This window comes from Carassius gibelio, chromosome A12, assembly GCF_023724105.1.
Source record: "Carassius gibelio isolate Cgi1373 ecotype wild population from Czech Republic chromosome A12, carGib1.2-hapl.c, whole genome shotgun sequence".
Lineage (NCBI taxonomy): Eukaryota > Metazoa > Chordata > Actinopteri > Cypriniformes > Cyprinidae > Carassius > Carassius gibelio.
Genome location: NC_068382.1, coordinates 5,895,873 through 5,923,135, shown reverse-complemented (window position 1 = coordinate 5,923,135; position 27,263 = coordinate 5,895,873). Strand labels below are relative to the sequence as shown.

General features: G+C 37.9%; 2 protein-coding genes across 6 annotated transcripts in view; one reads left to right on the top strand and one right to left on the bottom strand.

The window, feature by feature from the left end:
• Nucleotides 1-7,363: 7,363 nt before the first annotated feature.
• On the top strand, nucleotides 7,364-10,946 carry nrbf2b (nuclear receptor binding factor 2b). The gene is made up of 4 exons (XM_052610904.1): nucleotides 7,364-7,555; nucleotides 8,270-8,354; nucleotides 8,758-8,798; nucleotides 8,892-10,946. Exons 1-4 carry the CDS (start codon nucleotides 7,526-7,528, stop codon nucleotides 9,513-9,515), a joined length of 780 nt encoding a protein of 259 aa, XP_052466864.1. The 5' UTR covers nucleotides 7,364-7,525; the 3' UTR covers nucleotides 9,516-10,946.
• Nucleotides 10,947-11,608: 662 nt separating this feature from the next.
• jmjd1cb (jumonji domain containing 1Cb) overlaps nucleotides 11,609-27,263 on the bottom strand; it is a 136,085-nt gene continuing 120,430 nt past the window's right edge. For all 5 annotated transcript variants that reach the window (XM_052610900.1, XM_052610899.1, XM_052610901.1 and 2 more), the window contains 13 exons: nucleotides 25,460-25,549; nucleotides 25,215-25,342; nucleotides 22,801-23,014; nucleotides 21,377-21,576; nucleotides 20,685-20,963; nucleotides 18,197-18,365; nucleotides 18,020-18,110; nucleotides 17,736-17,866; nucleotides 17,257-17,379; nucleotides 15,704-15,843; nucleotides 15,339-15,515; nucleotides 13,218-13,349; nucleotides 11,609-12,465 (listed from right to left, as the gene is read on the bottom strand). In XM_052610900.1, the coding sequence (XP_052466860.1) occupies nucleotides 12,376-12,465; nucleotides 13,218-13,349; nucleotides 15,339-15,515; nucleotides 15,704-15,843; nucleotides 17,257-17,379; nucleotides 17,736-17,866; nucleotides 18,020-18,110; nucleotides 18,197-18,365; nucleotides 20,685-20,963; nucleotides 21,377-21,576; nucleotides 22,801-23,014; nucleotides 25,215-25,342; nucleotides 25,460-25,549 (1,964 nt within the window). In that variant the 3' untranslated portion in view covers nucleotides 11,609-12,375. The remainder of the gene's footprint in view (nucleotides 12,466-13,217; nucleotides 13,350-15,338; nucleotides 15,516-15,703; nucleotides 15,844-17,256; nucleotides 17,380-17,735; nucleotides 17,867-18,019; nucleotides 18,111-18,196; nucleotides 18,366-20,684; nucleotides 20,964-21,376; nucleotides 21,577-22,800; nucleotides 23,015-25,214; nucleotides 25,343-25,459; nucleotides 25,550-27,263) is intronic.

Here is a 27,263-nt window from a genome sequence, read left to right as displayed (position 1 = left end):
AATGGGCTTCTGACTTGTTGAGCAGAGGTGTGCTATTGCTTTTCTGATCAGACTTAAAAGTGATTTTTTTTTTTATCAGGCAACAATTAAATGAAAAAAAAAAAGAGGAGATCTGAGTTTTATCTAGATGGAAAATATCATAGAGACTTGACGTGGGCCAGTAAGCTAACAACTGTTAAATTCTAATTTACAAATAATATTTACATGCAAACATTTTGTTAACACTTGATACTACAGTGTTCATACTACACATATGACATAGAAGCATATTTTATGCATATTTCATACTACACATATAAGCAAAAGTTTTTTTTTTATGTTTTTGATAGAAGCCTCTTCTGCTCACCAAGGATGCATGTATTTATTCGATTAAAAAATACAGCAAACTATCAGAATCAGAAAGAGCTTTATTGCCAAGTATGCTTGGGCATACAAAAAAAATGTTTTAGTGACATAAGCTTCCAGTACACAGAGACAAATGCAAATAAGTAAGTGTATAAAAATTTGTGCTATAAATGATAATGGAATAGGATTGAGTAAGATGCAGGGATGTACTGGGATGGAGAGGTAACAAATAAATATAAGGATATTGCACGATTTTTATTGCACAAGTGGGGAACATTTAACTGTTCATGAGGTAGATTGCCTGGGGGAAGAAACTGTTCTTGTGCCTTGCTGTTCTGGTATTTGCGGCTCTGAAGCGCCGGCCAGATGACAAAAGTTCAAAGATGGGGAAACTTGGATGTGAGGGATCCAGAGTGATTTTCTGAGCCTTTTTCCTCACTCTGGATGTATACATCTATTATTACAAACTATTATTACAATCTTTAATAATTGTAATTATTTTATATAATATATCTATTTTAATATACTTTACAATTTCATTTATTTGTGTGATGACGAAGCTGAATTTTCGGCATCATTAATCCAGTCGTCGGTGTCACATGATCCTTCGGAAATCAGTCTAATATACCGATTTAAATAAAGCATCTGTTTTCAGCCCTGATGATAAAAAGACACTGAGCAGCAAATCAGCATGATCAGATGATTTTATAGCAGGAATAATGGACTTTTTCAAATATATCCAAAAAGAGAACAAGAAAACAATTGTTTATAAATTGTACTTATATTTGAGATGTCTCTGTTTTTTAAAGCCTTTGTGGGCATATGAGATTCGTTTAAAAATTCCAAACTTAAGTAAATACTGTGACACATTTTTTTATATTATAGTATGCATGACAAAAAAAACGTAAACAATGTTCCGCCATGCAGATGTGATTCAGTAATCTACTGCAGCATCAGGAAAATCCCATCAGTTGTGTTTGCTGAGGTCCATTGGCAGATTTCTCAGCAGTGACCGTGGGAGGCCGGCTAGTGTGGGGATTTCCTCCTGTCTCCCACTCGACCAGCAACTCTCTCTCCCTCTGTCTGTCTCCTTATCTGGCCTGCTTCTCCTCATCCTGCTCAGTGTGAACCACAACAAGGTTTCTAACGCCTGTTCTTTCATCTTATTGCAACTGTACTGCTATCACGGATGTAGAAATGGACGCGTTTCTTGAAATCAGGTCAACTGTGTCAGGAAACTGATCTCAGACACTCGCCTGCATCTATTCTTAGAGACGTTCCACAGTTTCTTGAATTTTCACTACATGTAGCGCCACAATATGTAAAATCAATATATGTATTTATAAAAATAAATCCAGCTTAAGCTGAGAATGAATTTGACTTGTATTGTAAATGTCCACAACGTACAAATTTTGTTGATGCTACGGTGTGAACACACACTGTGCTTTCAAGGCTCCGTGCAATGCACTGGATATCCTCAATCCGAGAGTAAAAGTGATGATTTCCTTCACTCTTCTGAATGCTTTGACACAGCTTAAACGAAACGCATCCATCTATTCAGTCAATGAGGAAAATTTTCATATTCATATTTCTAATATTTCATTATCACTGCTACAGTCAGTAGAGTTATGACTGCAATAATACCAATAGCTCTGTGAATGAATCTTTTTCAAGTGCAATATGAAAAAGCTGTTTATGGAGTCATTAACCTTAGAAGTGATATTAAGTAGAGGAAGATTTTTCCCCAGACAAAAAAAAGGAAGAATGATAACTTCGACTGACAGGCTTTAAATATAATGATATTATTAATTTGCTAGGTTGAGATTTGTGAAAATCGCAATTTGTCAAATTTCAGACCCAGAGGAGGACTAAATGATTCATCTTGGTTGATTATCTCATATTGCCAAATAACTCACAAGTCAGTTAGGTTGGCCAATGACAAACACGAGATGTTTCCATTGTTTCAGTTCTGTAGATATGATGCCCTTTTTGGGAAAGAAAATATAGTTTTGTGGAAACAAAAGGCACTTACATAGACGTTCAGCTCTAGATCAGAATCGACGTTCAGTGAGCAGTTTGTAAACATCGACATTTAGAGGAGATCTTGATGATTGTTGTTTCATGAATTTGATGGTAAAATTATAATGAATAAGGATGATTGCATAAATGTGTTTAATAAAATAATGTTATGATTAAAATGTGGGTCTTTTAATAGCTTGAGGTCAACACTTGATGTCACGCTGTATTGTGGTTTGTGCCTTACAACGGTTGTGTTGACAATACAGCACATATTTTATCCATTAATTATTCCTCTTAATAAAAAAAAATGGCTCAATGGAGTTGTGTCAGGTCATTCATAACTCAGGTCTGTCAGACCCTATTACCCTCACCCCAGTGACCTCTGACATAGTCACCTTCACACAGCTGTACAGTCTTGTTTTAGTATAAAAATAGATCCATTCTGAGGACAGACTTCATTTATTGTTTTTGACCCCAACCCAATAATTAGAATTATGAACAATGAATGTCTGAAAAACTTTTTTCCTGAATGGTCAATTTTCAGATATGTGCTTCCATGAAATCTCTGCTTTCAGACTAGTGGAAAGAAAACCCCCAAAATGCACATCTTCTTTCGCCTGTAGAGTAAAATTAGGATACAGGTCTTTAAAGAAGTAGTTCACCCAAAAATGAAAACATCCAAGATGTAGATAAGTTTGTTTCTGCATTGGTACGGCTTTGGGAAACTTTACATGCATTACATAACGTGGATGCTTTCACCAGCTGTTTGGACTCTCAATTTTGACGGCACCCATTCACAACAGAGGATCCATTGGTGATCTAGTCTGATTAAAAAAACTAAATCATGTGTATTTTGATTGGCCTGTGGAGGGTGGAGAACATTTTCATTTTCAATTTTCAGACTTCACAGTTTTATTTCTAACTACATTCTGAGGGATTTCGCTGCGGGGTTTGTTGTTCATATTGTTGTTATTTGCCTGATTTACATTACATCTTATTCATAAAAACACAGTGAACATTTTTTCTTGATGTTGACAGTATTTTCGAACATCCAAAATCCCTTCTGTTCAAAAACCTTCAACTTTAATATGTCAGCAAAATGAAACAAGAATTTTGAACATGGTTTTTTAACCAACGTTTTGATTTCTCTTCTGTGAATGTATGCAAATAGATGTATATTTAATTATACAGAGCTTGATTTTCATATTTAAACCAAACATTTCAGAAAACATGTGATACAGACCAATCATCTTAATGCAGTGTAATTTATCAGATTTACCCTTCACCTGTGGTGTTTTGCCTTATCGCTGGTGTTTTTCAGGACTTGATCCTCATCCGCTGTATATCCAGTTCTACTCACTTGAGAAAGCTGAACACCTGACAGCGGTGAGAGCTGTCTGCTAGTTTAACATGTGTAAGAATATTTGTCAGGCACATTAGCTCACTGTGGGGTTCCCATTGTGTGTAAGGGGGCGGCCTTCAAAACCCCCATCACATTCCCTTTCTGTCTTTTAGGGCGCTCTGTGTAGGAGGCTATGTGGGATTCCCCATACAACAGCTCAAAAAGCAGATAGGAATGAACCTGCCTCTGCTCGTCGACAGAATACCCGCTCTAAGCAGAATCCTTCGGGTCAGGACAAAGAGAGCAGCCGAGGAGCGGCAGTCAGTCTGTCAGACTCGGGAAGAGAGTGGGCTGCAGCATTCTGCCTCCTGAGTAGCCGGGGGTCTTCTATAGCTTGGCTGGCTCATCATTACTTTTCAGGCCAGACTTCAGCCAGGTGAAAGAGGTGACAGGCCGTCCTCCTACACGCAGATTCCAGTGGACGCTGGGCACGCTCTCTCACAGTTGTGCTGACAGAAGAAGAGCGGCAGGAAGTGCAGGGACTGCCACACACATAATAAAGCTTACTAGAATACTGAATACCACACACTATGTACAGTATATAGCCTATGGTAACACTTGAGACACCGTGCTAACTACTGTAATTTTGCAATTATGTGTCAACTACCAGTCATTAGATTATTAGTAGGCTGTCTTCTTAATATCTGCTAACAATTTATTCTGACAGTCCCAAACAAACATTCTATGTAGGTACTGTAAGTAACTTTGTAAGTACATGTCAGCTAACCCAAACCCTAAGCTAAGAGTAATTTCATAACTACTTAGTTAGTAGACTGTCTAAAGTAGACTATCGAAATAAAGTGTAGTCGCACTGACAAAGGTTTTAACGTTTACAGTAGGCTTTATTTCACAAGCAGTAGTATTTGACAGTGTAGTCACATGACCTCTACAGTAAATTATAATAAGCATCTTAACAGAATTTTTTTTTTTTTTTTTAATCCAATTTTTGCATTAAAAAAATTAGATTTTTAAGATTTTAAGATATTATATTTTTTTATGTTTTTTAAAAAATCTCTTATGCTCATCCAGGGCAAAAATTGCGAAATAAATTGTTTTTTTTTTTTTTATTAATTTGTTTCTGTGCATTGCATTCAGAAAAGGTGTTCCGAATACACATATTATACACGAATATGTTATGAAGGATGAATGCTCATCTGAACATAAAACATCACACAGCTAATATCCGGCTCAGAAGACATCATTCATGTACTAAATAAAGGCTCGGTCACACAAATGTCAAGTTAGCAGCATGTGAAACAGGTTCACAATGAATCCCACACATACACGGCAGTTAGGAGCGCTTTGAAGGAGAAAAGCAGGCTAACTTTGCACCTCAGAGGTCAGAACAAAGGAAAATCTGTTCCAGTGGCCTGCTGTGCATGAACGGACAGACTTTTTTCAATGAGTTATGACTCGATTCACATTTGTCCGTTGTCTCAAAGGACACCCACAGTGTTCCAGCGACTGCCTTCTGATACAGTACACAAAACACAGAGAGCTATTCAGTGTCCCTGCTAAATATGGATTATTTACAACACGTCTAAGTCAGGAATCACATACTGTACATTATATTTGAAAAATACAGTTTTGATGAAGAACTCAGTTTTTAAATGTCTGGTGAAATGTGATGAATGAGAGCTCTTTAATATGTCGATTGATTCTCTTGGACAGCAAATGTTTTTTGTCTCCGATTAGTAACCTCACATCTCTTCTGTTGAGTTTCTGGGGAGACCTCAACAGCATCTCAAAGCTTGCTCAGATCTGGCGAGACACCGAGATATTTCAATATAACATGAACAAATATTCTGATCAAATTCTTGCCAGACCAATGATTTGACCTATGCTACTCATTTGTGTCTTTTTCTATTTCTCCTGAGGAATTTTTTGAGACCCAGGCGAGACAATGAAACAACACTGAACTAAACTGAACTGAACAATGACGCTATTGTCTTCTGTAGAGCTGCTTTACAACTAAAAGTGAAGCTGTTTAATAACAGTAACAATTTGTTTTTCCTATTTATTACAGTGAAAGGGCGGACTTTAGGCTGAGGTTGTGTCTGATCCAGTTCTGTTCTCTATTAGTAGTAACTGAAGCACATTCGGATAAAGCAAGTGGCACTTGACAACAAAAACAAAGTACTTGAGCTGATGACGTCGTCGGTTAATAAGTGCACTCTTTGAATGGTCTAAATATTATGCTGTGCAAGGAATCTCCAACCGCTGGACAGAAAAACACTGCCTGTGTCTCTGATGTATGCATACGATCTAGATTCAGTGCTTTTCACATTACTCTGAGTGACACATAACACACATCCGGGGTTATCAAATAGCCCTTAAATGTTATATTGGGACCCAGTTTATATTAAATGTCTTACTACTATGTACTAACATTTAAATGCATACTTTACTATTCACTTAATGTTTACCTACTCGTTTTTACATTATAGTGACATGTTAAAAATGACTAAGTAATTACATCTATACACTGTAAAATAAGCAAATAAATAAAAACTACATAAATTAAATTAAATTAAATTAAATTAAATTAAATTAAATTAAATTAAATTAAATTAAATTAAATTAAATTAAATTAAATTAAATTAAATTAAATGTGTGCATTTAGCAGACGCTTTTATCCAAAGCGACTTACAGTGCATTCGGGATATCAGTTTTTACCTATCATGTGTTCCCGGGGATTATATTACATATTAGTATATTTTAGAAGAAAATACAGTTTCAGTTTTGCTACTTCAAAATTTTGCTAATTTTTCATTTTTAATTCAGTGTGTTACTTGCTGTTTCTTTGTAATAATTTGTGAAATTTGCTATTAATGTCTTTTATTTCTTATGTTGGTCTTTTTTATTGAAATAACAAACATTTACAAACGAAAAGAAATGGGGACAGCATAAGATAATCAAATAAAAAGGCATTGAACGAGAGATGGCATTAATGCATTTGTATATTAAAATAAATATATTTTTATACACTATAGTAATTTATACTGTATGTTTAAATTGTCTGTACATATGTATTAAAATATATTAATATTTATACCAAAATAACAATGTGTTATAGTTAACAGGACAAAAATATATGCAAAGAACAGGGGGGTGGGGGTGGGGGGGGTACTAATATCTGTGTTGCTTTGCTGTTATGTTGCTATTTTAAAGGACACTTTCACATCATGTATTTAACATTGTAAAAACATTTGAAAGGAATACGGTTACGCTTAGTTTATATAACATATATGATACTCCAAGGCACTTCATTTTATTGGTACAGGTGAAAAACAAACAAACAAACAAACAAACAAACAAACAAACAAAACTCCTTTGCACTCTTATATATAAGGTACAAAGTCCAAACACGATAATCTTTATTTGTTAGTAGTTATTGAAATTGTAGGACAAAAGCGCCCTCTAGTGGTGAGGCAACACCACAGCATCCGAGAACAGATTTTGAATATGGTTTCATGTAATAAGACACGTTTAATACTAAATAATGCCACTATTTATGAATGGGATATGATTTTGCGTGATTTACTAAATAGAAATGACGAAAAGTAAAGCGTTGTCACGTCACGCACGTCGCTGTGGTGGTGTGACGCGGCGGTGACGTCGTGCCGGGGGAAGTTGTTTTTGCTCGACTCTTGTAAGAGTTGATCAGTTACCGGTGAACCCAGAGTCCCTGGTCCCGGAATAAAGACAATAATGTGCCGATGAGTCTCTCTTGTAGCTGAGGCTGTGGTTGATGAAGGAATGGAGGTGCTGGACAGTCCTCTCAATCTCGTAAGTGCCTGTTTACAAGTCACATTAGCATGCTAGCTGCTGTTAGCTTAGCCGCATTTCTTCTCTGAATTAAAACAAAAAAATAATAAAGCTGTGAAAAGAATTACCCGGGGCTTTAATTCACTTAACCGTGACGTGAAGACTTTGTATAACCCGTGTGCTATTTTAATGTAGTCTGTTTTAGTGAGCCTCCATATGTGTGTTAGTTTACTGCTGACAGCTGATCACCTTTAAACACACACACACACACACACACTGACTCGATTGATTATTTCCTAAACTGAGAAATAGAGAGCAGAAGGATATGTTTACTGTGAAGTTATGATTAAATATAATATTAGATATTTCTAGATACATTTCAGTGAAAGTGGTGTCCAAATGATTATGAAAATGTACTTTAGATAAAAATGTTACAAAGTACACTTAAGTGGCCTTTTTAAAATGTTATATAATGCAGTTCTGTAGTTTTTTTTTTATTTACTTTAATGATTTGAAGAGACAAGTACACATGCAATTAAGTGCACTTCTTTTTCACAAGGATCAATGGAAGCAAGAACACCTGACCATCTGTACAAAGAGTTCACATGATCCACGGGCTGTCAGATGTTCAGTGTGGTCTCAGATCCCTCTGTAAACACTGAACGCTGACTGTGTGTCATTGAGTCTCTGCTCTGTGTTAACAAACTCATAATGAAATAATGTCATCTCTTTCAGGCCCATCAACAGTGCAGGAAAGCAGAGCGCTTGCTGGCTGCTGGGAAATTTGAAGATGCCATCTCCTGCCACAGAAAAGCTGCAGGTTGGTTTCAGTTTTAAGCTCTGTTTAGACACTAATGGTTTCTCACGGGGACATCTGTGAGGTGTCATGTAAATTGACTTTCAGTGATAAACGTGTGCATTCGGAGGGTGATTTATTTAGTTCTGTGATCCATTGAGCTTGAGAATGTGGTCGGACACATGATTGTCAGGTGTAAACAAAATGTGTTATTGCCTGGACAGATAATTAATTCATATTTATTTGAATAATAAGAAAACAATATCCTATTTGTTATTTATGTAAATATTCTAGTTAAATACATGCACTATATTTTAAATGGTTTTCTGTTTTGTATTTGATCTCTAAATGTCATTTAATGGATGTCATTTAAATTAGCAGAAATGTGTGTGCTTTCATAACTTAACATAACGTAATGTCTCCACAGAACTTCTCAAGGAGGCCATGAAGCTCACCGAGTGTGAACAGGTATGCCTATACGGTCCTCATTGTCCTGCATTTTCTTTATATTATTATTTACTGTGGATAAAGTTGACTCAGAGATGTTTCTTTCCTGCGTAGGCTCGCCTGTCACTGGAGCTTCAGAGGGACAGTCACATCAAGCAGCAGAGGCTGATCGAGGAGCAATGGAAGCGAGCGAAGCGAGAGGACAAGCCCAGAACACTCCAGCAGGTCCAAGCCACCGACCAAACGCCACGCCGCCACCTACAGCCGGGCGGAACCGACATGGACGCCTCCCAACCCTCTGAACGCGAGTACGACACCTGGTTGTACCTCCTGAAAAACAAAGGCACTGTTCCAGAGCCCTGCGCAGGCAGTAAAGCCCAGAAAGATGACAAAACCCGTCTGGAAGAGCAGCAGACCACCATCATCGACCTACGCAACCTAGTGGACCGACTGGTGTCCGAAAATGAGCAGCTGAAACGGGAGAACGAGCAGCTACGGACGGAGAATGCACGGCTGAAGAAGGAACTCTATGCTGATGCCGACTTCGTGGAGCGGTCGGAGCTGTGGGTGCTTCCGCAGACGGCCGAGGAGCGCAAGGCCAAGGACATTCCCATCCCACAGCTCCCTCCGCTGGAGATGCCCACTCAGGAGATCCCTCTGGAAGACCTGCCCGGCCTGGAGCTTCCTGAGGACATCCAGCAGGAACTGCAGGAGCTTTTGGACGGGGAGAAGCTGTGACCACGCACACTCAAAACACACACCAAAGGGAGACTTTGATCGCCATCGTGTGCTAGCGAACACACACAGAGGAAGCACATTCACAGTGAAGCAGCCCAGCGGCGGAAATGACGGTTCACCTGAGCGCCCTACTCAACTTCTTAGTGGCGCCCTGTAGCGATTGGATATACAAAGAAAGAAAACAACGCTTTTTGAAGTACGTGTGCCTTTTTGAACATTTGTTACCTGTTTTTTTTTTGTTGTTGTTATGAAGTACGTGTGAAAAGGGACATCTGAGATTCTGTTGAACATTATGTTATCAGCAGGTGAATTTGCCTCTTGCAAAATCCCACTTTGAATCGAAACCTATTTCCTACATAGACACTGTGAACTACTTTTATAATGTGTGAGTGTGTGTGTGTGAGGGTTTTGTGCAGTATCTGTTGATGTTGTGCTTCTACAGTTTTAAGTTGTCCATCAACAGTGTAGATTTAGGGAAGATTCATCAATGCAATTTAGGTCTGCGTTCTGTTTCCATAAACTGATAACCAGCTTGCAGCACTTGTTTTGCCTTATTGCAGTTAGTACGAAGTCATCTCTGGACGATTTGTAGCAACCTGTAAAACGAAAACAGCTTTGGTTTATTTCTATAGGATAAGGGATTTTGAACATGAGTGTGAGACTACTGCATTGGGAACGATAAGCAATAATCATGTCAAGTGCTACAGAATCACTCATTCATTTAATTTAGTTGTTTCTCGTCACCGCTCACTTCTCCGCTGTGTCATACTTCAGACACAATGCCAAGAGCATTGGAATAGACACGTCCTAAAAGCTTGGCTCTTTGGACCTGTGTGGATGAACCGAGGATGTTGTTCGTTGTTTTGAAGCTTTGTTTGTCCTGTACTCATCAATCAAGAACTGTGTGGATCACGGTGTTAATATTTTCAGGTAACTGATTGCACAATCATACCTTGCTCTAACAATAAACCAGGTCCTCACACTAATCAAAAGCATACCAACATGTGCCAGACGAGCCTGGGAAGACATATGGCTTATATCTGTGTCATGAAGAGGGAACCAAACTCACATTTTGCTCTTTTTTATTATTATTAGTTTGTTTTAGTTCAATGTTTAATTACTGGTTTACCACAGTAATCAGGGTGCATCAAATTATTATTTGTTTTATTTTTACATTTTGGTTTGTGATGTAATAATCAATGGAAATCATATGATGACATTTTTTTGATGCATGAATGGCTGTTCTACGGTAGCTGTATGTATATATGATTAAGATATTGAAAACAAGATTTATGTATAATTCTTTTGTGAGTTTCTTGTTCTGACAAGCATTAAAGATTTTAACAAGTGGCAGCATAAATCTGTTTTGAGGTGTTGTACAGTTGTTCAACTGCTTGTACGCTATTTCTAATACAGTATATTGAAAGTACAGTACTATAGTACAGATAGATCATGCAGTTTATTGAACGAGCTTATAAGAGCTACATTCCTAATTATAAAAAAGTTTGAATTTGTTTTCAATGGAATATAGCATGTCATGTGAACGTAAACCTCCCATAGTTCATGTTAACTGGCCACTAATGCAAACAAGTTGAAATTTGTCAGATAAAAAAATCTTTAAAAAAAAAATTTTAAGGGTTGTATAAATCATTAAACTATAAGATTCTTAATCAGAGAGACCGAGAGAATGGTAGTGACTCTGCCCTACGAATGAGTGTACATTGCTTCATTTCTAAATTCCCTCAACAGCCTCCTCTGGTGTTGAATGACAATGTGAACGACAACGTGTTCAGGAAATCTAGAATTAGATTTTCTCAATTGGACACTAGTTTGTTAAAATGCTAAACATTGTGTACTATACTAAACAAGCACTAAAACTGAGTGTTTGGTTATTGGTTAACATTATTCTTGGTGACATCACCCGAGAAGGAAAGTAGTTTCAGAGGTTAAGCACATTTTGATAAAAAAAAAAAAAAATATATATATATATATATATATATATATATATATATATATATATGGCCAAACATGGAACATATGTCCTATGGATCTGAACCTTTCATCTTGTCAAAAAGGCAAAAGGCAGGCAGATATTTAATAAATCCATTTTAATGGAAAATGTAAAACCCCTTTGAACTTCAATGTACAAAGCATGTAACACTTGCGCTTTAAAATTTGAAATTGAAGCAAGCCATGTTTAAAAAAATACATCAGTGAATGTATATATGTATATATTTACACAGCATAGTACAATTTGCTTTTTCCATTGAACTTCAAAAGTTCGCCATAGTAAATCTGAACATAAAAAGGAAGAAACAAGACAATCTTTTCTTGAATAAATTACAACTTTTTTTTGTAAATGTCTCCATTTTACAGTGAATACTTTTTAATAAAATGCTGAAGTGTTATTCATTAAGTCTTTCTTTACATAATAGAGCTTTACAATGTTTACAATTGTTTGGCAGTTCTTTTTCTCAAAAGATATGGCATGAGGACACGAGAGCGGATCTCTCTCACAGTAAGTCTCCAAAGTAGTGAGCGCCATCAGAAATCCAACAGCACACTGTACAAGTTGCATTTACATTTGATCGAGAACAGAGCGTAGAACTAAAAATAAATACGATTCTCCACTGAGACTATACAGTATGATAGAACAAAAGGGGAACGAAACCAAACAGACAAACAAACACTAGATTCTCTTTCGATTTGTGGCGTGTCAATCACAGTCATCCTGATGCACTATACTGCTGTGGTGTCAGTAACAAATAAATACAGTTTACTGGTGGGGTTTTCTGCTTGGCACTGGAGGTTTGCGGCTTGAGCGTTAGTGTGCATATTTGGGGGAACGTGTCAACGAGTGTCATGAGTTGGTCTCCTCCTCTTCCTCTGCGCAGCACCTCTTCAATGTCCCCACAGCATCCTTCACGCAGTGGTAAAAGATGTTCTTGACCTGAGAGAAACAGCAGGCTGTTAGAATCAGAGAGAGACATCTGAAATGGCATGGCAACTGATGAATGTCCATGAATGCTCAGATTCACTCGAAAAATATTGAAATATTCAAGTCATGTTGCACATATTTATTGAAACTGAATTAGGAACTTATATATCAGTACATAAATTAGACATCGATTGCTATTGGATTTAGCAAATAAAATATATTTAAAAAATAAATGACATTACTGTGGCAATACAAGTAAAATCTTTGGTCTGAATGTGTTAAATATAATTCTGACAAATTATTTTGAATCAATTAATTAATCAAATGTACTGAAAATGAATCAATTTAATGAATGTTTCTATGAAAAAAAAAGACTTAATTGTAAGGCCAAAATTCATTGGGACTTTTATTTTGAAATCTATTTGCTTCACTACTTCCAGCTGCTCATTCAGAAAGATGAGGGAGATAAAATGTGCACTCTTGCAACCACCTACAAAATATTACAGTAAAGATTATAAAGGAAACTGTAATAAATCATCAGTAGTGGATCATGAGCAATCTATTGTCATACAGTAACTGCTCTGAAACCATGTGCCTGTAGCACGTGAAACAGCACTGCATCTTCAAACATCCAGCGCTCAAACAAACAGACTCCATGTTTGTGTAACAACCTACAGAGCAACAAATCATGTGATCATGTGATGAGACACATGACCCAGCTTAGGCCTTTATACTCCAATAAATGTTGACACTGTGAACTCTACCTGTAGCTTATCTTCATAGTTGATTTCCTCTTTGGAGGATCTGAGTTCCTGGGTTAAGTGGAATGAATGCACCACATGTTCCGGAGAGACAAAGTCATTGATCACCTGGACGCAGCTGTGCAGGTTCTGCACCTGTACAAATGAGAGACACACAAATCTTCAGAGTGCACAGTGATGTGACAGATATCAGAAAGATGATAGTGCTCTGGAACTTCAGCTAGTTCAGAAAGAGGAAGTTTGCCTGTGATTGTGATTTTGCTGAAAATCTGTATTACACAATCTACTACATGCTTTCAGTCACCTGATTGATGTGTTTTAAAGGGGTCATATGATGCAATTTCAATTGTTCCTTTCTCTTTGGAGTGTTATAAGCCCTTGGTCTGTAAAGTTGCAAAGAATCAAGCCCAAAGGGATATTTTTTATAAAAGTTAAGACCACTGATCTATAATATAGAACTGGATTGCTCATGACGTCATTAAAGTGAAGTAAAGTAATCCCTAGTGTGTGTAACAGTTCCATTGAATTAATAGGAATTGGTATGATTTTAATGAGAAAACATCACCTAACAAGTCAGCGTTTATAAATATAAAGTATCTCTGTACATTATTACAATGCAAACACCCCAAGAATGTAAACGGTTATTTTTTAAATGTCGGGAATTTCCTTTACTTATTAAAAAGCTATGTTCATTACAGAAGTGAGCATCATGAACATGATAAACATTAGACGTACACGACCTCAACACATGTAACAAACTACAAAGTGTTCGTTCTGAAATCTGAATTTATTCAGAGAAATTTATTCACCTACACAATTTAAATATATCGCTTATCCTGCCCCAAAAGACCATAAACACTGCAGATAACATCTGAAGTAAACATTACTTTATTACACATAACATAAAAACGAGTCCCATTTGCTTAAAATGTAGTTATTTTAGGACAGCGGTTTGAATGTTACTCAATGGTGCTCTCTGCTGGTGGGGATTAGTAAGATGTCGGATTGAACACTTCCGGTGGCTTCACTGTCTATTGGCAGTTTAGAAAGCTATGAGCAATGTCATTATAATCTGTAACTATGTCCCCACTGGATGCAACAAATGTCTTGTTTGTAATGGGTTTTATTGTTTTTGTCTTGTGCTGGTGTTCTGACTGGGACACAGCATCACAGTACAGTAAGGGGCGTAACATTTCCATCAAACTTGAGGCTTTCGGCCAATCACAACGCACTGGGCAACCAGCCGATCTGCGTACACATCGCTTTTCAGAATGATGAGCTTTGTAAAAAACAAAGCGTTTCAAAAGTTAGGCTATAGAGGAGAAACAATAATGTACAGTATATAGAAAATAATGTGTTTTAAACTTAATTTTATGTGATCATCCATTAATTCTTTTTTAGAAAAATCATGTTAAAATCAAAATGATATATACAGGATTCTGAGGAACTTTTTTTTTTGTTCATCTCTTAATCATGATCTCTAGCTAAGAAAGCTAAACATTTAAATATCAGATTACTAAGATATTACTGGGAGATTTAGAGTGACAACCTATATTTATATGCATTTTATATGTTATATTGTTAAAAAGATCTCACTGATTTACATTATAAACTGTCAGAATTTCATCGTACTTTTTGTCCAAATAACTGCACCGATACTATCTTTTGCTCAGTGTCGGCCTCTGAATAAATGTTGGTGTATCAAAACCAGTGTACCAAATATGATACTCTACACATATGAAACCCTTTATTCTACTTCTTCTTCTTCTTCTTCTTATTTTTTTGTCTAATGATTCAATAAACCATTTAATCAGGTTTTTCTATTTCTGACTATTATTTAATATGTCTGGCTTTAAAGTTAAGTTAAAAGCATTAGCATTTTTTGGGGGTGTTTTATATAATTAAATGATATTCAGACAAAGTCTGGCTTAAGTGTTTTACGATGTTTAGCAACAGTGCTAACAAAACAGTGAGTTTTGCTGATTTCCATGTCTATAATGTGCTTGTTTTTGGTCTGAATAATCAATAACACAACATATGCCCCAGAATGTAGTATATATCATGATTGGCCGTGTGATACGAGTGGTTTCAGCAACTGCGGAAGAGGAAGGAGTGTAATGAGACCTGGTGCAGAGCTCCAGCAGGGATCAGGACTGAATCACCCAGAAACTGCACCACAGTCCAGCCCTGAACAGCGTATTCTTCCATCAGCCGCTGACGCAGCTTACGGTTCAAGTACCATCTGGGGTCCCGGATTGGGTCGTGATCCACTGGGCTCTCCACGCCCTGCTCTTTCGCCAACTGCAATGTCCAAACACACACAAACACGGAGTTAAAAAAACAGCACATGCCCAAAAGATCTGCACACTCCAGAAAAACATAAGAAATGAATCCTTTAAAACCTCCTTGCAAAAGGTTTTATGAGGACACCCACTCAGAGAGCGCGAGCGTCACTGCAGTGATCAGTGGAGAAATCAAATCAAAATAACCTTGTGCAGGAACTCTTTAATCTTCTCGCCGTCTTTGCTCGTGTAGATGTGCCACAAAGCTCCGGGAGTCTCGCTGGAGTCCTTTAATCTTTTCTTCACGTTGTCATCCAGATCTTCCTCCTCCAGCCTCTTCAGCACTCCTGTGTGTTTGGCACAGACACATTCATGTGGTTACACAGCAAACACGTCACACAGTCAGCTTCATTTATTATAAAGGCAGGGAGCGCCATCCTCTTATGAAGACAGAATGGTGTTTAAAAATTAATGCAGAGGAGTGTGCGCGGGAGTCTGGCTTTTATATATTATTTTATATATTATGTCTGCCCATGAGACACTGGATAAAAATAGAAAGGCCATTACAGTAGGGAGGAGCACCTTTTGCATGAGACATGGCACAAAATTATATGAAAATATGCATGAGAATAGATGCAAAAAAGCGTTGTTCAGAAATTGTCATGGTTGTGATTTTGCAACCATCAGCACTTTGACACATTTGCATGTCAACATCATTTACACATCATTATTCAGCAACTAGACCCGTGTTGAACATCAGTGTGAATTACACCTGTACATAAAACCATGATCCGCACTCATCTTCTTTTTGTGTTTTATTTTACACTAATCACCAGTAGGACAGAAAACAAATGTGACAGGACTTAAAACAAGCATCAAAATATGCCAATATTTTTCAGAATATAAAGGGGTAGTGGGAAATTGAGTACGGGGGGTGGTGGGGGTCGGAAAGGACCACGAGCAATGATTCAAACTCGGTTGTCCCCTATATTTCTTATTTTTAAGTCATCCCCTCAACAACTTTATTTTTCTTTTCTTTTTTTAAAGAACGAAGTTTCCCACTGTCTTGGAAAACTTGTATTTATGAGGAAGCCTAATTTGAAAAGTGTGAATTCTATTCCTGGAAAAATCATGTAAATCCATAAAGTCTTAAAAAGCCATGGGCATATTAATAATGAATATACATTCTTCTACTTTGGCCAAGCTCTAAGATGTTTTGCTGGGTAAAAATGTATTACAAAAAACATATCCTTCATTCTTTTCCAGTAAATCATAAACAAAGGGAAACAAATGTCATTGGACTTACGAACATTGTTGAGGACAACTGGAATAAAAAGGTAAAGAACCAAAGACCTGTGTAACTTTAGATGTAACATCACACCCACATTGTTATCTATTGTAGCAGACATCCATTAGAGGATTGTAGATGATCAGAGAGAGCACAGTGGTCATGTAAAACTACAAATGATTTTTAGTTAATACCATAATAATATATCATATGTGAAATTCCTCCATGTTTTTAGATTTTCATTCTCCCGAGTGGAGAGAAAAGCTCTTTTAGTGCTGCTATGGCTAGGTATTGGCAGGGAAAACTCTTTCCAGATGCATCTTTTACATTTCATGGTGGAAACCATGTTCTGTTTTTTGTCCTCTTGAGCTCCAAGGTTTATGGAACATTTCTCTAGCAGAAGACTTTCCCCTGCGTCTCTTTCTCTATCACGGCTGTTGACAGCTGTGGGGTGAGCGGGCCTCAGGCTTACCCGTTTTGGAGAGGACACCATTCCCTTTGGCCACTCCTACATAAACCAGCACGCTGATGATGTCCGACACCTCCATATGCAGATTAGCTGTGCCGAAGTCCTGCTCCTGAGATGACGCCACACCTGAGAAATAGATCATAAACACCATGTTATCAAAATACAATAAACCTTTTTCACCATATATGTAAATCTTATTAAAATGAATCATAAATAGAAACAATACAACAAATACAACCACATAATATACAAATACTATGTTGTTAATATGTACTATTTTGAAAATTTTCATAAAAATAATAAAAGGTAAATTATTATTTGTTTTCATGTGTGGTGAAATATGAATTGTTTCATGAGATCCCTCCAGTAACTTATTATAATTTTTTATAAAATGCTGAAATTTTCCACGGTAAAACCATGAATATCAGAGTAATTCAAACACCATGAATACAACTTAAAATAGGGGTGTGAGAGAGTAGTACCGTAAGCGCAGCAGAGACGCGGTCCCAGGTCTGGCCGCACAAAGAAGGAGGGTAGATGGGAGGCCAGGTTGAGGTTCCCTTCAGGGTCTGAATACTCAGGCATCGGGAGGTTCTTCATGAGATCATCATACCTACACAATAAGATCAAGCACATGCTAAAACAGAGCTATGCTTGATCAGAACATACAAATGAAATATTGAAAGTCAATAATAATAATCCCTAAAACAGTGTCTAAATGCTACCTAGCATGTCTGCATGTTGTGTTCTTGTGTTTATGTGGTACCTGGAGGGCATCAAAGCCATAAACTCTTCCCCTGAAGGCCAGTCTTTCAGTCGATACACCACAGTTTCTCCATCTTTTGACTTGGGCCGCTCTGCAGAGAAATCATGATCAGCATAAACAGAAAACAGGCCGATTCCTAAGATAATAGCTAATTTGCTTAATTCAAGTGACACTCACTTGTGAGATCTTCAAAGCCGTCCCAGAATTCTTTGACGCCCGAATTGGACATTACTCCATCCTTGCAGTTCAAGAGGTCTCCCTGGTGGTCGGCAAACTCCTGGTTGAAGGATTCTGCTTTCCACAAGCTGGCGTTGAGCTTCTTGTGCACCCCAGAGACCAGCACCGGCTGCAAAAACACCACACAGGAAATGGCCTTTTAATGACAGCTGAGATCACAACCACTACCAAGACTTGCTTTGTAACAAGTGGAAAAATATGAAGCATGGTTAAAAAAGAAATTGCAAGATGGTTTACTCTAAAAACTAAACGCAAAAATTACATTCGTTGAAAAGCCTAAATCTGTGAGTATATTATAATCTGAGTGCCAAACTAGCTTCAGAGCTCTCTAGTGCTCAATACAGCTATTTTACGTGGTATCTGAAATCATATGGAACACTGAGTGCACTTATTCAATCCCATAATGCATGGCAATAATGAGTGTAAAGCCAATGCACATGCAAAAGCCATCTCTCAGCTGCATTGTTAGGGCCGCGGAGAATACATTCACGCATTTCGCCAGAAGATGGCATCTATGGCCCTTCTGGCACAGTCTATTGGCCTTTCAATTCACCCATTTGTTTTCATTCAAACCTTCTAGGGGACCATATTAGTGGAGTAAAGTGTATAGGGGTCTACTTCTGATACACCCAGAGGCTCTCCTCTGCTTCGGAATAAATAAATGCAATGACTAGAGGAAAAGGATGTATGCTTGAGGATTTAAATCTTGCACCTCTTCTGTATCCTCCTGTCCATTAGTGAAAATCCGATTTCATTGTAAAGGATCTATGAGCTCACTTGAAATGTCCTGCATTAGAGCACACACATGAAGAGGTGCTAGCTATGAAAGAATCAAAGCACTTAAAGCCTATAAAGGCCTATGTGAAGTACACACTGAACAAATGGACTAATGTATGGCGCCTTTCTCTCTGAACACGCAGTGTACATGTAATGCAGAATGATGTTACAGATGAATCAGACAACAGCTGTCTGCTGAGGTGGAAAGAAGACACTATCGAGCAGAGACAAAGGCATTGTTTACCAAAAGTTACAAAAACACAGATATAATAATTTATTATGTGTTTATAATATTACAAGCATGTGATCAGTAAAGAGGAAAAAAGGAAAACCTGTATATAGTATTATAGATATCATAAATCATATAGGTGCCGCAGTGCCGTTTTACTTAGTGCCATTTGAAAATGTAACATTCTGCAGTTTGAGTAAGTGTCATGAAACCCCCGTTTAGCACTAGTCATTCACACCTCAGATTTGAAACAGACTCAAGAAATGGCCATGTAAAGCTGTAGAAAACTGCGAGTGAAGAGGGACGAAAACCAGAAGAAACTGCGATCTAGCACTCCAATCTGTTGTTTTTGAAATCATGCTGAATGTTTGTTGCGATGTTATTTGTGATGGAATTTTCTTCGTCTTCAAACACGAGCGCTTCAATATATCATTAAACTATTCATTCCCATTAAATCACAAGACAAAATACACACAAATGTGTCCCTGCTTTAATAAGGGGGAAAGGGAATTATAAGAGGGCGGATAAGAACCCAAAACCACACATGACGAAAATTCTACCACTAGACTGTTTTAGGAATACAAATGTTTATTGTGTATCTATGTGTTTATTCGCTAACGTGAAGAATCTCAGGACTAATAATACATTTTTTTATGGTACATGTAAGAATGAAACTATAATGTTAGAAATTAGTTTTATTAGAGTTCTATAAGAGTTCGTTTTTATGAATAATACTGAGAAAAGCTCAGAAACCCAATGACGTAGATCCATACTCTTCCTCCACAGCAGCCAATCACCACACTGAATTCACACATACACGTAACTTTTCATTATGGTGTTTCAACTTTGCTTGACCGAAATTGCTTCAAAAAATGAAAAATAATCACTTTTCCCTAAAAACATTGAGTGTTGTTGTTGTTTTCATTGATGTACAATCTGTACATATCTGTTAAAATCTAAAGAATCTTTTTTTTTTAATTTCCTTTTTTTATGAGAAGAAGTACAGTACATGGATTGTCATTCTCAAGTTGGAAAACATGAAAATCTATATAAATATGGAAAAATCACATCCCTGTAAATAATCAGAGAAATGAGAACAACTGTAGCCAGATAATGATTATTTGTAGCACAACCTGCAATCAGTACACAGGATTATTAGGATTATCCTGACTGCAAGTATATCAGGGGCAATTCTGGACAGTGCTCCAGGAGTAGTGACTCAAAACAATACATGAGAATTAGGGTTTTTGACAATTTTATAGAGTGGTATATTAAAGAAGCAAGAGGAAATATGGGTAAAAGGAACAAAATAATCAAGGAAATGTTCTGAGCTGAACTAATATTGGCTTCGAAAGAACCATAGCTCTAGCAGAACAAAAAGTAATGTAAGATTAAGAATTTAGGGGGCCTTTTTTCACAGACCTGTCCTTGTCTCCAGCATTCCCTAAAGAGTTTCCAGTTGTTGCTATTGTTGTGGTCTTTGAGCCAGAGCAGCCTGCACTCGTAAAGCCAGCAATGTGGGATGTCTGCATATAGTTTGGGTGGTTCTTCCACTGCTTTCTTTCTCTCAGCTTTGGGCTCCTCCAGAGGCTCATGTTTCAGATTCAGCTTGGTGCCACGGCCCGCCGGGATCTTGTTTTCCACCACAGAGGCGATGATATCATCAAGGATGTTGGGCATGCTGCGGCCACTCTTGACAATCTGTGGTAGGAAGACCACAAAGAAGCCAAAAGCTATTTTAGGACAATAAAAAATAAAATTCTTCATAGTAATATAGGCTCTATGTCACAGGGGTCCCCAATTAGTAGACTGCGGTCCGATTCTGGACCCCAGCTTGGTTCCAATCAGACTACGATACATGACAATGGTTGCACAATCTTATGGGTAGTTTATGGTAGAGATTTATTCAGTGCTATTTCCTTTAATATATTTGACCTATCTCCATGTAAGTTGTAACAAAATATAAAATCGTTTTAAATTGACAGAAAACCCCAAACCCTCATACAGTGCCTTAGTTTAAAAACTTTTTTAAGTATGAGCACTTTTGAACTTTTCATTGGTGGTGTATATATGTTGCCATCTCTGTATGCTGGTACAGGGGTTGGTTTTCTGACCTGCGAGGCAGTGGAGTACACTGGAGCGAATGCGATGCCAGCATCAGTGGAGCCCAGACGCAGCTTGCCTGCGGTGGTGGTGAGGAGGTCTCGTAGGGTTGATCCCTGCTCCAGGGACGATGCTTTACTGTGCAGAGACTCCAAAGCATCTGACTGATCCTTCTCCTCCTTTATTTTCCCAACACCTGACTCCTTATTTTCTGCAGGAGAGAAGAACAGGCTGTTCAAAACCTCAGGTGTCAATCCCTTTCACATCATATGAAATTCAAAAGTAAAAGAAATAGTGGAACTTTTGGTTTACTTCCATTATATGATACATTCCCATAATATTAAGTGGGGAATGATGTAGTGGGACGTTTTATCAGAATAAAAGTCATGATAAAACCGAAGAAGCAACAGATCTATTCCTACATATTGTGATATACATTTGAGTGTAACAGATTATTGAAAAAAGAAACTATTCTAGGACTTGGTTCTATGCACTGCTTGCTGACTGGATTTTAAGATGTGGAAATGGCACTCAAAACTCACTCAGTTTGCAGGTGTCATGAGATTTTGAATAAAAATTACAATAAATGTAAAAAAAAAAAAAAAAAAAAAAAAAAAAAAAAAAGGACATATATGGATAAAAAGTTAGCAGTAAGGTTTCTAGCATGCTTTTTAGAAAGTAGCAGAGTTGAAACTCAGTTAAAAAAAAAAAACTCTGAAGACCTTGATCAGCTTGCTTAGGTGTCTCTGATTTGTATTGGAGCAAAACTCTTCAGGGCAATAGATTTGAGAAATCGTGCACACTATTATATTTTTCAGATGTACAATTTTCATTTGGGTGAAGAATAAAAAGGGGGTAAAAATCCCACTGACTTGCACAAGGAAGGATGTGAGACATTTCTGGAGAACAAAAAAGTCGCAGAGACTTGAAATTGGGATTTTTGCAAGGTCCTAAAACACCGTAGCAACTACCAAATCAACTGCAAAGTAATAAAAAAAACTGCTCAAAATGCTAGCAGAATGTAACAATGTTCCATGGCATGAACTATATACTCTATCATTATTATTATTATTAAATGCAGACTTATCAAAAAGTGCAATTTAAGCACCGCTGCTAAATTAAGAAACTTCTGAATGCTACAACAAACTGAGCTGAACGTGTGCCAGTGACCACAGGGCTGATGGTCTTTGAAGAACAGTTCATTTGGAGAGTGTTTGTGAGAGGAGATGAAGAACTGGATGAACGTGTGGTTAGGTGAACTCTTTAGAATGTGGGAGCTCACAACTGAGGAGGGCTGTAACGTGCACCACTGAATGTGAGGATTGAGGAATGCTGGCGGCCTGTCAAGCATGCACTCGGCTGCAGAAAAAGGAAAAACACGGGGCAGCTGGATGACCACCGGCCCCTGGCTATCAATAACTTCAACCGTACCCACCCTTCTTTTCTTCGCGGGACTTCTGCTCAGCCAGATCGGCCAGGAAGTGCAGAGGCGATTGGGACTCTGGTGGGGTGAACTTGCTCTCGGTGCTGGTGTCACTGGCGGGACTGCTTCCTCCGTTGGCCTCTACCTTCAGAGAGGAGTTCTGCTGGCCGCCCTCAGGCTTACACAGGGAGATCTTGTTACTGTGATTTAGCACGTTTTGTAACACCTGTGAAAAGTAAGAGTGTGTCAGAGAAAGCTCAGCAGAGTCAAAGGAAAATATTGTGGACTTTTAGTGGTTGAGAGATGAAAAAGGACTGTATTCAACATTCCAGTGCAGAACAGAATGTGAAAATCTGTGTGTGATTGAGAGGGTGTGAGACATTTTTAAATGAAGATACATTTGCTTGAGTTACATAATGACAAACAGTTAGTCTTGCTTTCAGAAAATTTATCTAATCAAGTGTTTATACGGACATGGACAAAATTATATTTATTGTGGCCATGAATAAAGAATTTCTTCCCACAATTTTCTGTCCATTCCCTTGTTTTAGTTAAATTATTTACATTATTATTTTCCAAAACTAATACCTTGTTGTGATTTAATTAAAACAAGGAAAAAGTCTTAATTTGTGGAATCAATTTAACTAAAACATGGGAACAAATTCTTAATTATAATATTGAAAATCAAATTCTTAATATATATATTTTTTCCACGTCATGTGTTGAGTTCAGTAAAACCCCTTTCACACTACGATTCCGGAAAATACACAGGTAAAGTGTTCCGGCAATTGTTCCTGGGTCGCTAGATTTTGCACTTTCACACTGCCAGTGGTTACTCGGAATATGTGTGCGCGTTCACACACACCCCGTAAAGATCCCGTAAAGACACGTGACATCAGCGCGTGACGTGTAATGTACGAGTCGAAAACGCTAGACACGTTAAAGGGAGGGTGAAATGCTATTTCATGCATACTGAGTTTTTTACACCGTTAAAGAGTTGGATTCCCATGCTAAACATGGACAAAGTTTCAAAAATTAAGTTTTTTTCAAGTATGGCTCTGTGTGACGTTAGATGGAGCGGAATTTCCTTATAAGGGCACTTTTGCCGGAAGAGCGCGCGCTCCCGTATAGCAGAGCACTGAGAGAGCACAGGCATTCACTGATCAGAGCGAGAGCGTCGCGAAATGTCACAAAAGGAGTGTGTTTTTGGTTTCCAGGGCAAGACAACCCTGCACAGATTACCAAAAATAAAACAGCATTAAGGGACCAGTGGATGGAGTTTATTTTTACAGAGGATCAATGGAGTTGTGCAAGTGTTTTTGTTTGTTCCCTGCATTTCAAAGATGCTTGTTTTACAAACAAGGCCCAGTTTGACGCCGGATTTGCACATCGTTTAATTCTTAAGGATAATGCAGTCCCAACGAAAAAGGGTCACGATCGTGTGTTGGAACCGCATGCGGTGAGTAAAACTGCTTAAAATATCTCTGCCTCCTTGTTAGTGCTTCCACTTCCCCTGCCGGAGACCCGGGTTCGAGCCCCGCTCGGAGCGAGTCGTTGCTGCTGCTGCTCTCGTTCAGTTTCAGCCTTCACAGCTGTCACAGCTTCCAAACGCTCTCAACGCAAAAGCCTACTGGCGCTTGTGATTCTTTAGCTCCGCCCACACGTCACGCCTCCAGCCGGTCGTGTTTTTCCGGGAAAAATCGGTACAGACTATCTTTCTCTTATGAATATAATAAAACTAAAGACTTTCTGGAGTTATGAAGGATGCAGTACTACTCTATAGGTACTCAAGATTAACAGGATATTGAGTGAAAACGAGCATTTTACCCCCCCCTTTAACTTTCACTTAAGCTAGCGAACGATCTCAGCTTCAGAGCGGAAAGTGAGGAACTAACTGATATCTGCTTCGTTACAGTTTGCACATATTTGTTTCGTCGTGAACATTGATCTTCCTTCAAAACACTCGCTAAAAGAGTCGCGCGATAACATGCGTCATCACTACGACACACCCTTTTACGGCATTAGATCTGGCTTTTGTTCACACAGCTCTCATCCCGGGATTGAACCTGACAATGTTACTAGGTCCCCGACCCGGGACAAATCCTGGAATCAATCCCGGGACATGTTTGCTTTCACACAGATTGCGACCCGGCAATGTTCCGGCAATTTTCCGGGTCCAACGTGCAGTGTGAAAGGGGCTTAAGTTTATGCTTAAAACAAGAAAAAATGGAGTCAAAAACTAAACATGTTTTGCGTATATCTTAATTTAAGAATCTTTAATTTAATCTAATTTTTGCAGTGCACTGACATCAAACACTTAACATACAGTACCACAACAATACTCCCCCACAGCTTGTTCAATTTGTGTAAAATTTAAAAAAAAATGTAATCTACCCTGAGGTCTGCCCAATGACACACTCAAATACCTGGGAGACGCCATTAGTGGAGGGTAGCTTGTTGTAGAGGGTGTTCTGCTTCCAAGCACATGAGCAGTGTGATTTAATGCTGTACTTCTCCCTGAGCATGTGCATAGTGTTCACCAAGTCCATTAAAACTAAAACACACAATACAAAAGTCAAAAGATATCGTTATCTCTTTCTCTACCGCCATCTAATGGTGAAACTACAAGCAATCTCGGATCATTCCAGAGTGAAAATGTCTCTTTCCGTACCAGTTCCTGGAATGATCTGTGTTGGCATCAGGTGCTTGTGATCATGAGGCTGTCCCTTGACACACTTCAACCAGGCATACAGCTCTTTATCTGCAAAATAAGAAAAGGTGGATTACACACAGAGGCTGAGAGTGACAACAAACACAGGGAAGGGCGCTGTCACTGGCCCGTTTTCCCGTAGAGAAGTCGTGGTGTTAATGCTTCAAAATAAATAACGAGCCCTGAGCATTGTAGGAAAGGATGTGATTCAGCAGAAATGACACCTCAAGAGCTGGAGGTTTTTTTTAATGCCCTGTGGCAGAATTCAATCCTAAGAAGACAGTAGGAGCTGCTGCAGGAAGGGGAGACTTAAATGAGGAGAACACAGAAGAGGAAGACACAGAGACAGAGGCATATCTCAAACCCCTGGGACAGCTGAGCTAGACAGTCCTAGAACAACTGCTACATCCTACAGCACACACACACACACACACACACAAAAAACATTCAAACTAACCCACTTTACACTTCCAGGGTAATTAATAAAACTTTAAAGTAAAATTACAAAAAACTAAAATGCAAAAATAAAAACTCGCTCAAAATATAAAAAACTATATTAGTCTCCATGATACTAAAATAACACATACTCCTGCATGGCAGCCAGAAATTAACTTTATCAAGAAGATATCTAGTATTTTTTTCATCTTTTTATGATAATTCGATTACTTTTTACTTGTATTTTTCTTCTGTTTATTTAAATAAAAATACACAGTGTGTTTTTTGTCAAATATTACTAACAATTTGAATAATTCCTATAAAAAAATGCAATACAATTACCGTATTTTCTGGACTGTAAGTCAAAAAAAATTTCATAGTTTGGCTGGTCCTGTGCGACTTATTTATAAAAAATTAATTTGACATGAACCAAGAGAAATGAACTAAGAGACAGGAACCAAGTTAAAAACATTACCGTCTACAGCCGCGAGAGGCTTATATGGCTTATAGTCCGAAATTTACGGTAGAGCAATAATTTAAAAAAAATTAACATTTAGTATTAAGTAGCTGTAAATAATGTACAATATATCACAACAACTACAGACAACTAAATTGTGCTGTTTGTAGGGCTGGTCCGAATACCATTTTTTTGAGCTTTGAAGCTTCGATAGTAATCAGTTTCGGAGGGAGGGCTGAACATATTTTTCTCTTTAATAAAGGCAGGAATCTCTGCGTGTCTGTCTGTCTGTTTGCATTTATATTATGTCGAGAACCATTCATCCAGTTCACTTCACGTGTGGCGGTTGTGTTGCTGCGGACCCAAGGGAGTGCAGTGTTGCATTTTTGTGAAATATGGACACCCAACATTCAGAATTATATAAACTTTAAAAAAAATACAGAACAGTGCAAGCCAGAAGCAACGCACCTCACACGGGCAGGGTTTATATGCTCTGAGAGAGCAATACTTACAGACAAATTATTATTAGGCTGGGCTACTGTAGCCCAGTTTTTTTTATGGCTGCCAAGTATTTTCTAAGTAAACAAAGTGCACATTTTTATCATGTGTAAAATTACTGAATAACATGGAGGATTAAAGTTTTTTTTTTTTTTTTACACCAACAATATACTATAAGCGTACTACCTACAGAACTTAAAAGGTGATTTTTCAAACTTGATGCACTATTGTGGTAGGACAGTTTCAAATCGCATATTTGGCACACTGCCTTTGTCTTGTCCTCATGCAATTTAAAGTGCTCTCACACAGCTGAGATATCTGGCATTTTTGCCTTCTCCTCCAGATGAACAGAATCATGATGTTCACCCATGGCCA

What these genes read in the sequence shown, in the direction of transcription:
- nrbf2b (XM_052610904.1), top strand. Translation starts at nt 7,526, where the DNA reads ATGGAGGTGCTGGACAGTCCTCTCAATCTC. An exon ending in TGGACAGTCCTCTCAATCTC is followed by an intron (nt 7,556 to 8,269) that starts GTAAGTGCCTGT and finishes CATCTCTTTCAG; the next exon opens with GCCCATCAACAGTGCAGGAA. An exon ending in CTGCCACAGAAAAGCTGCAG is followed by an intron (nt 8,355 to 8,757) that starts GTTGGTTTCAGT and finishes ATGTCTCCACAG; the next exon opens with AACTTCTCAAGGAGGCCATG.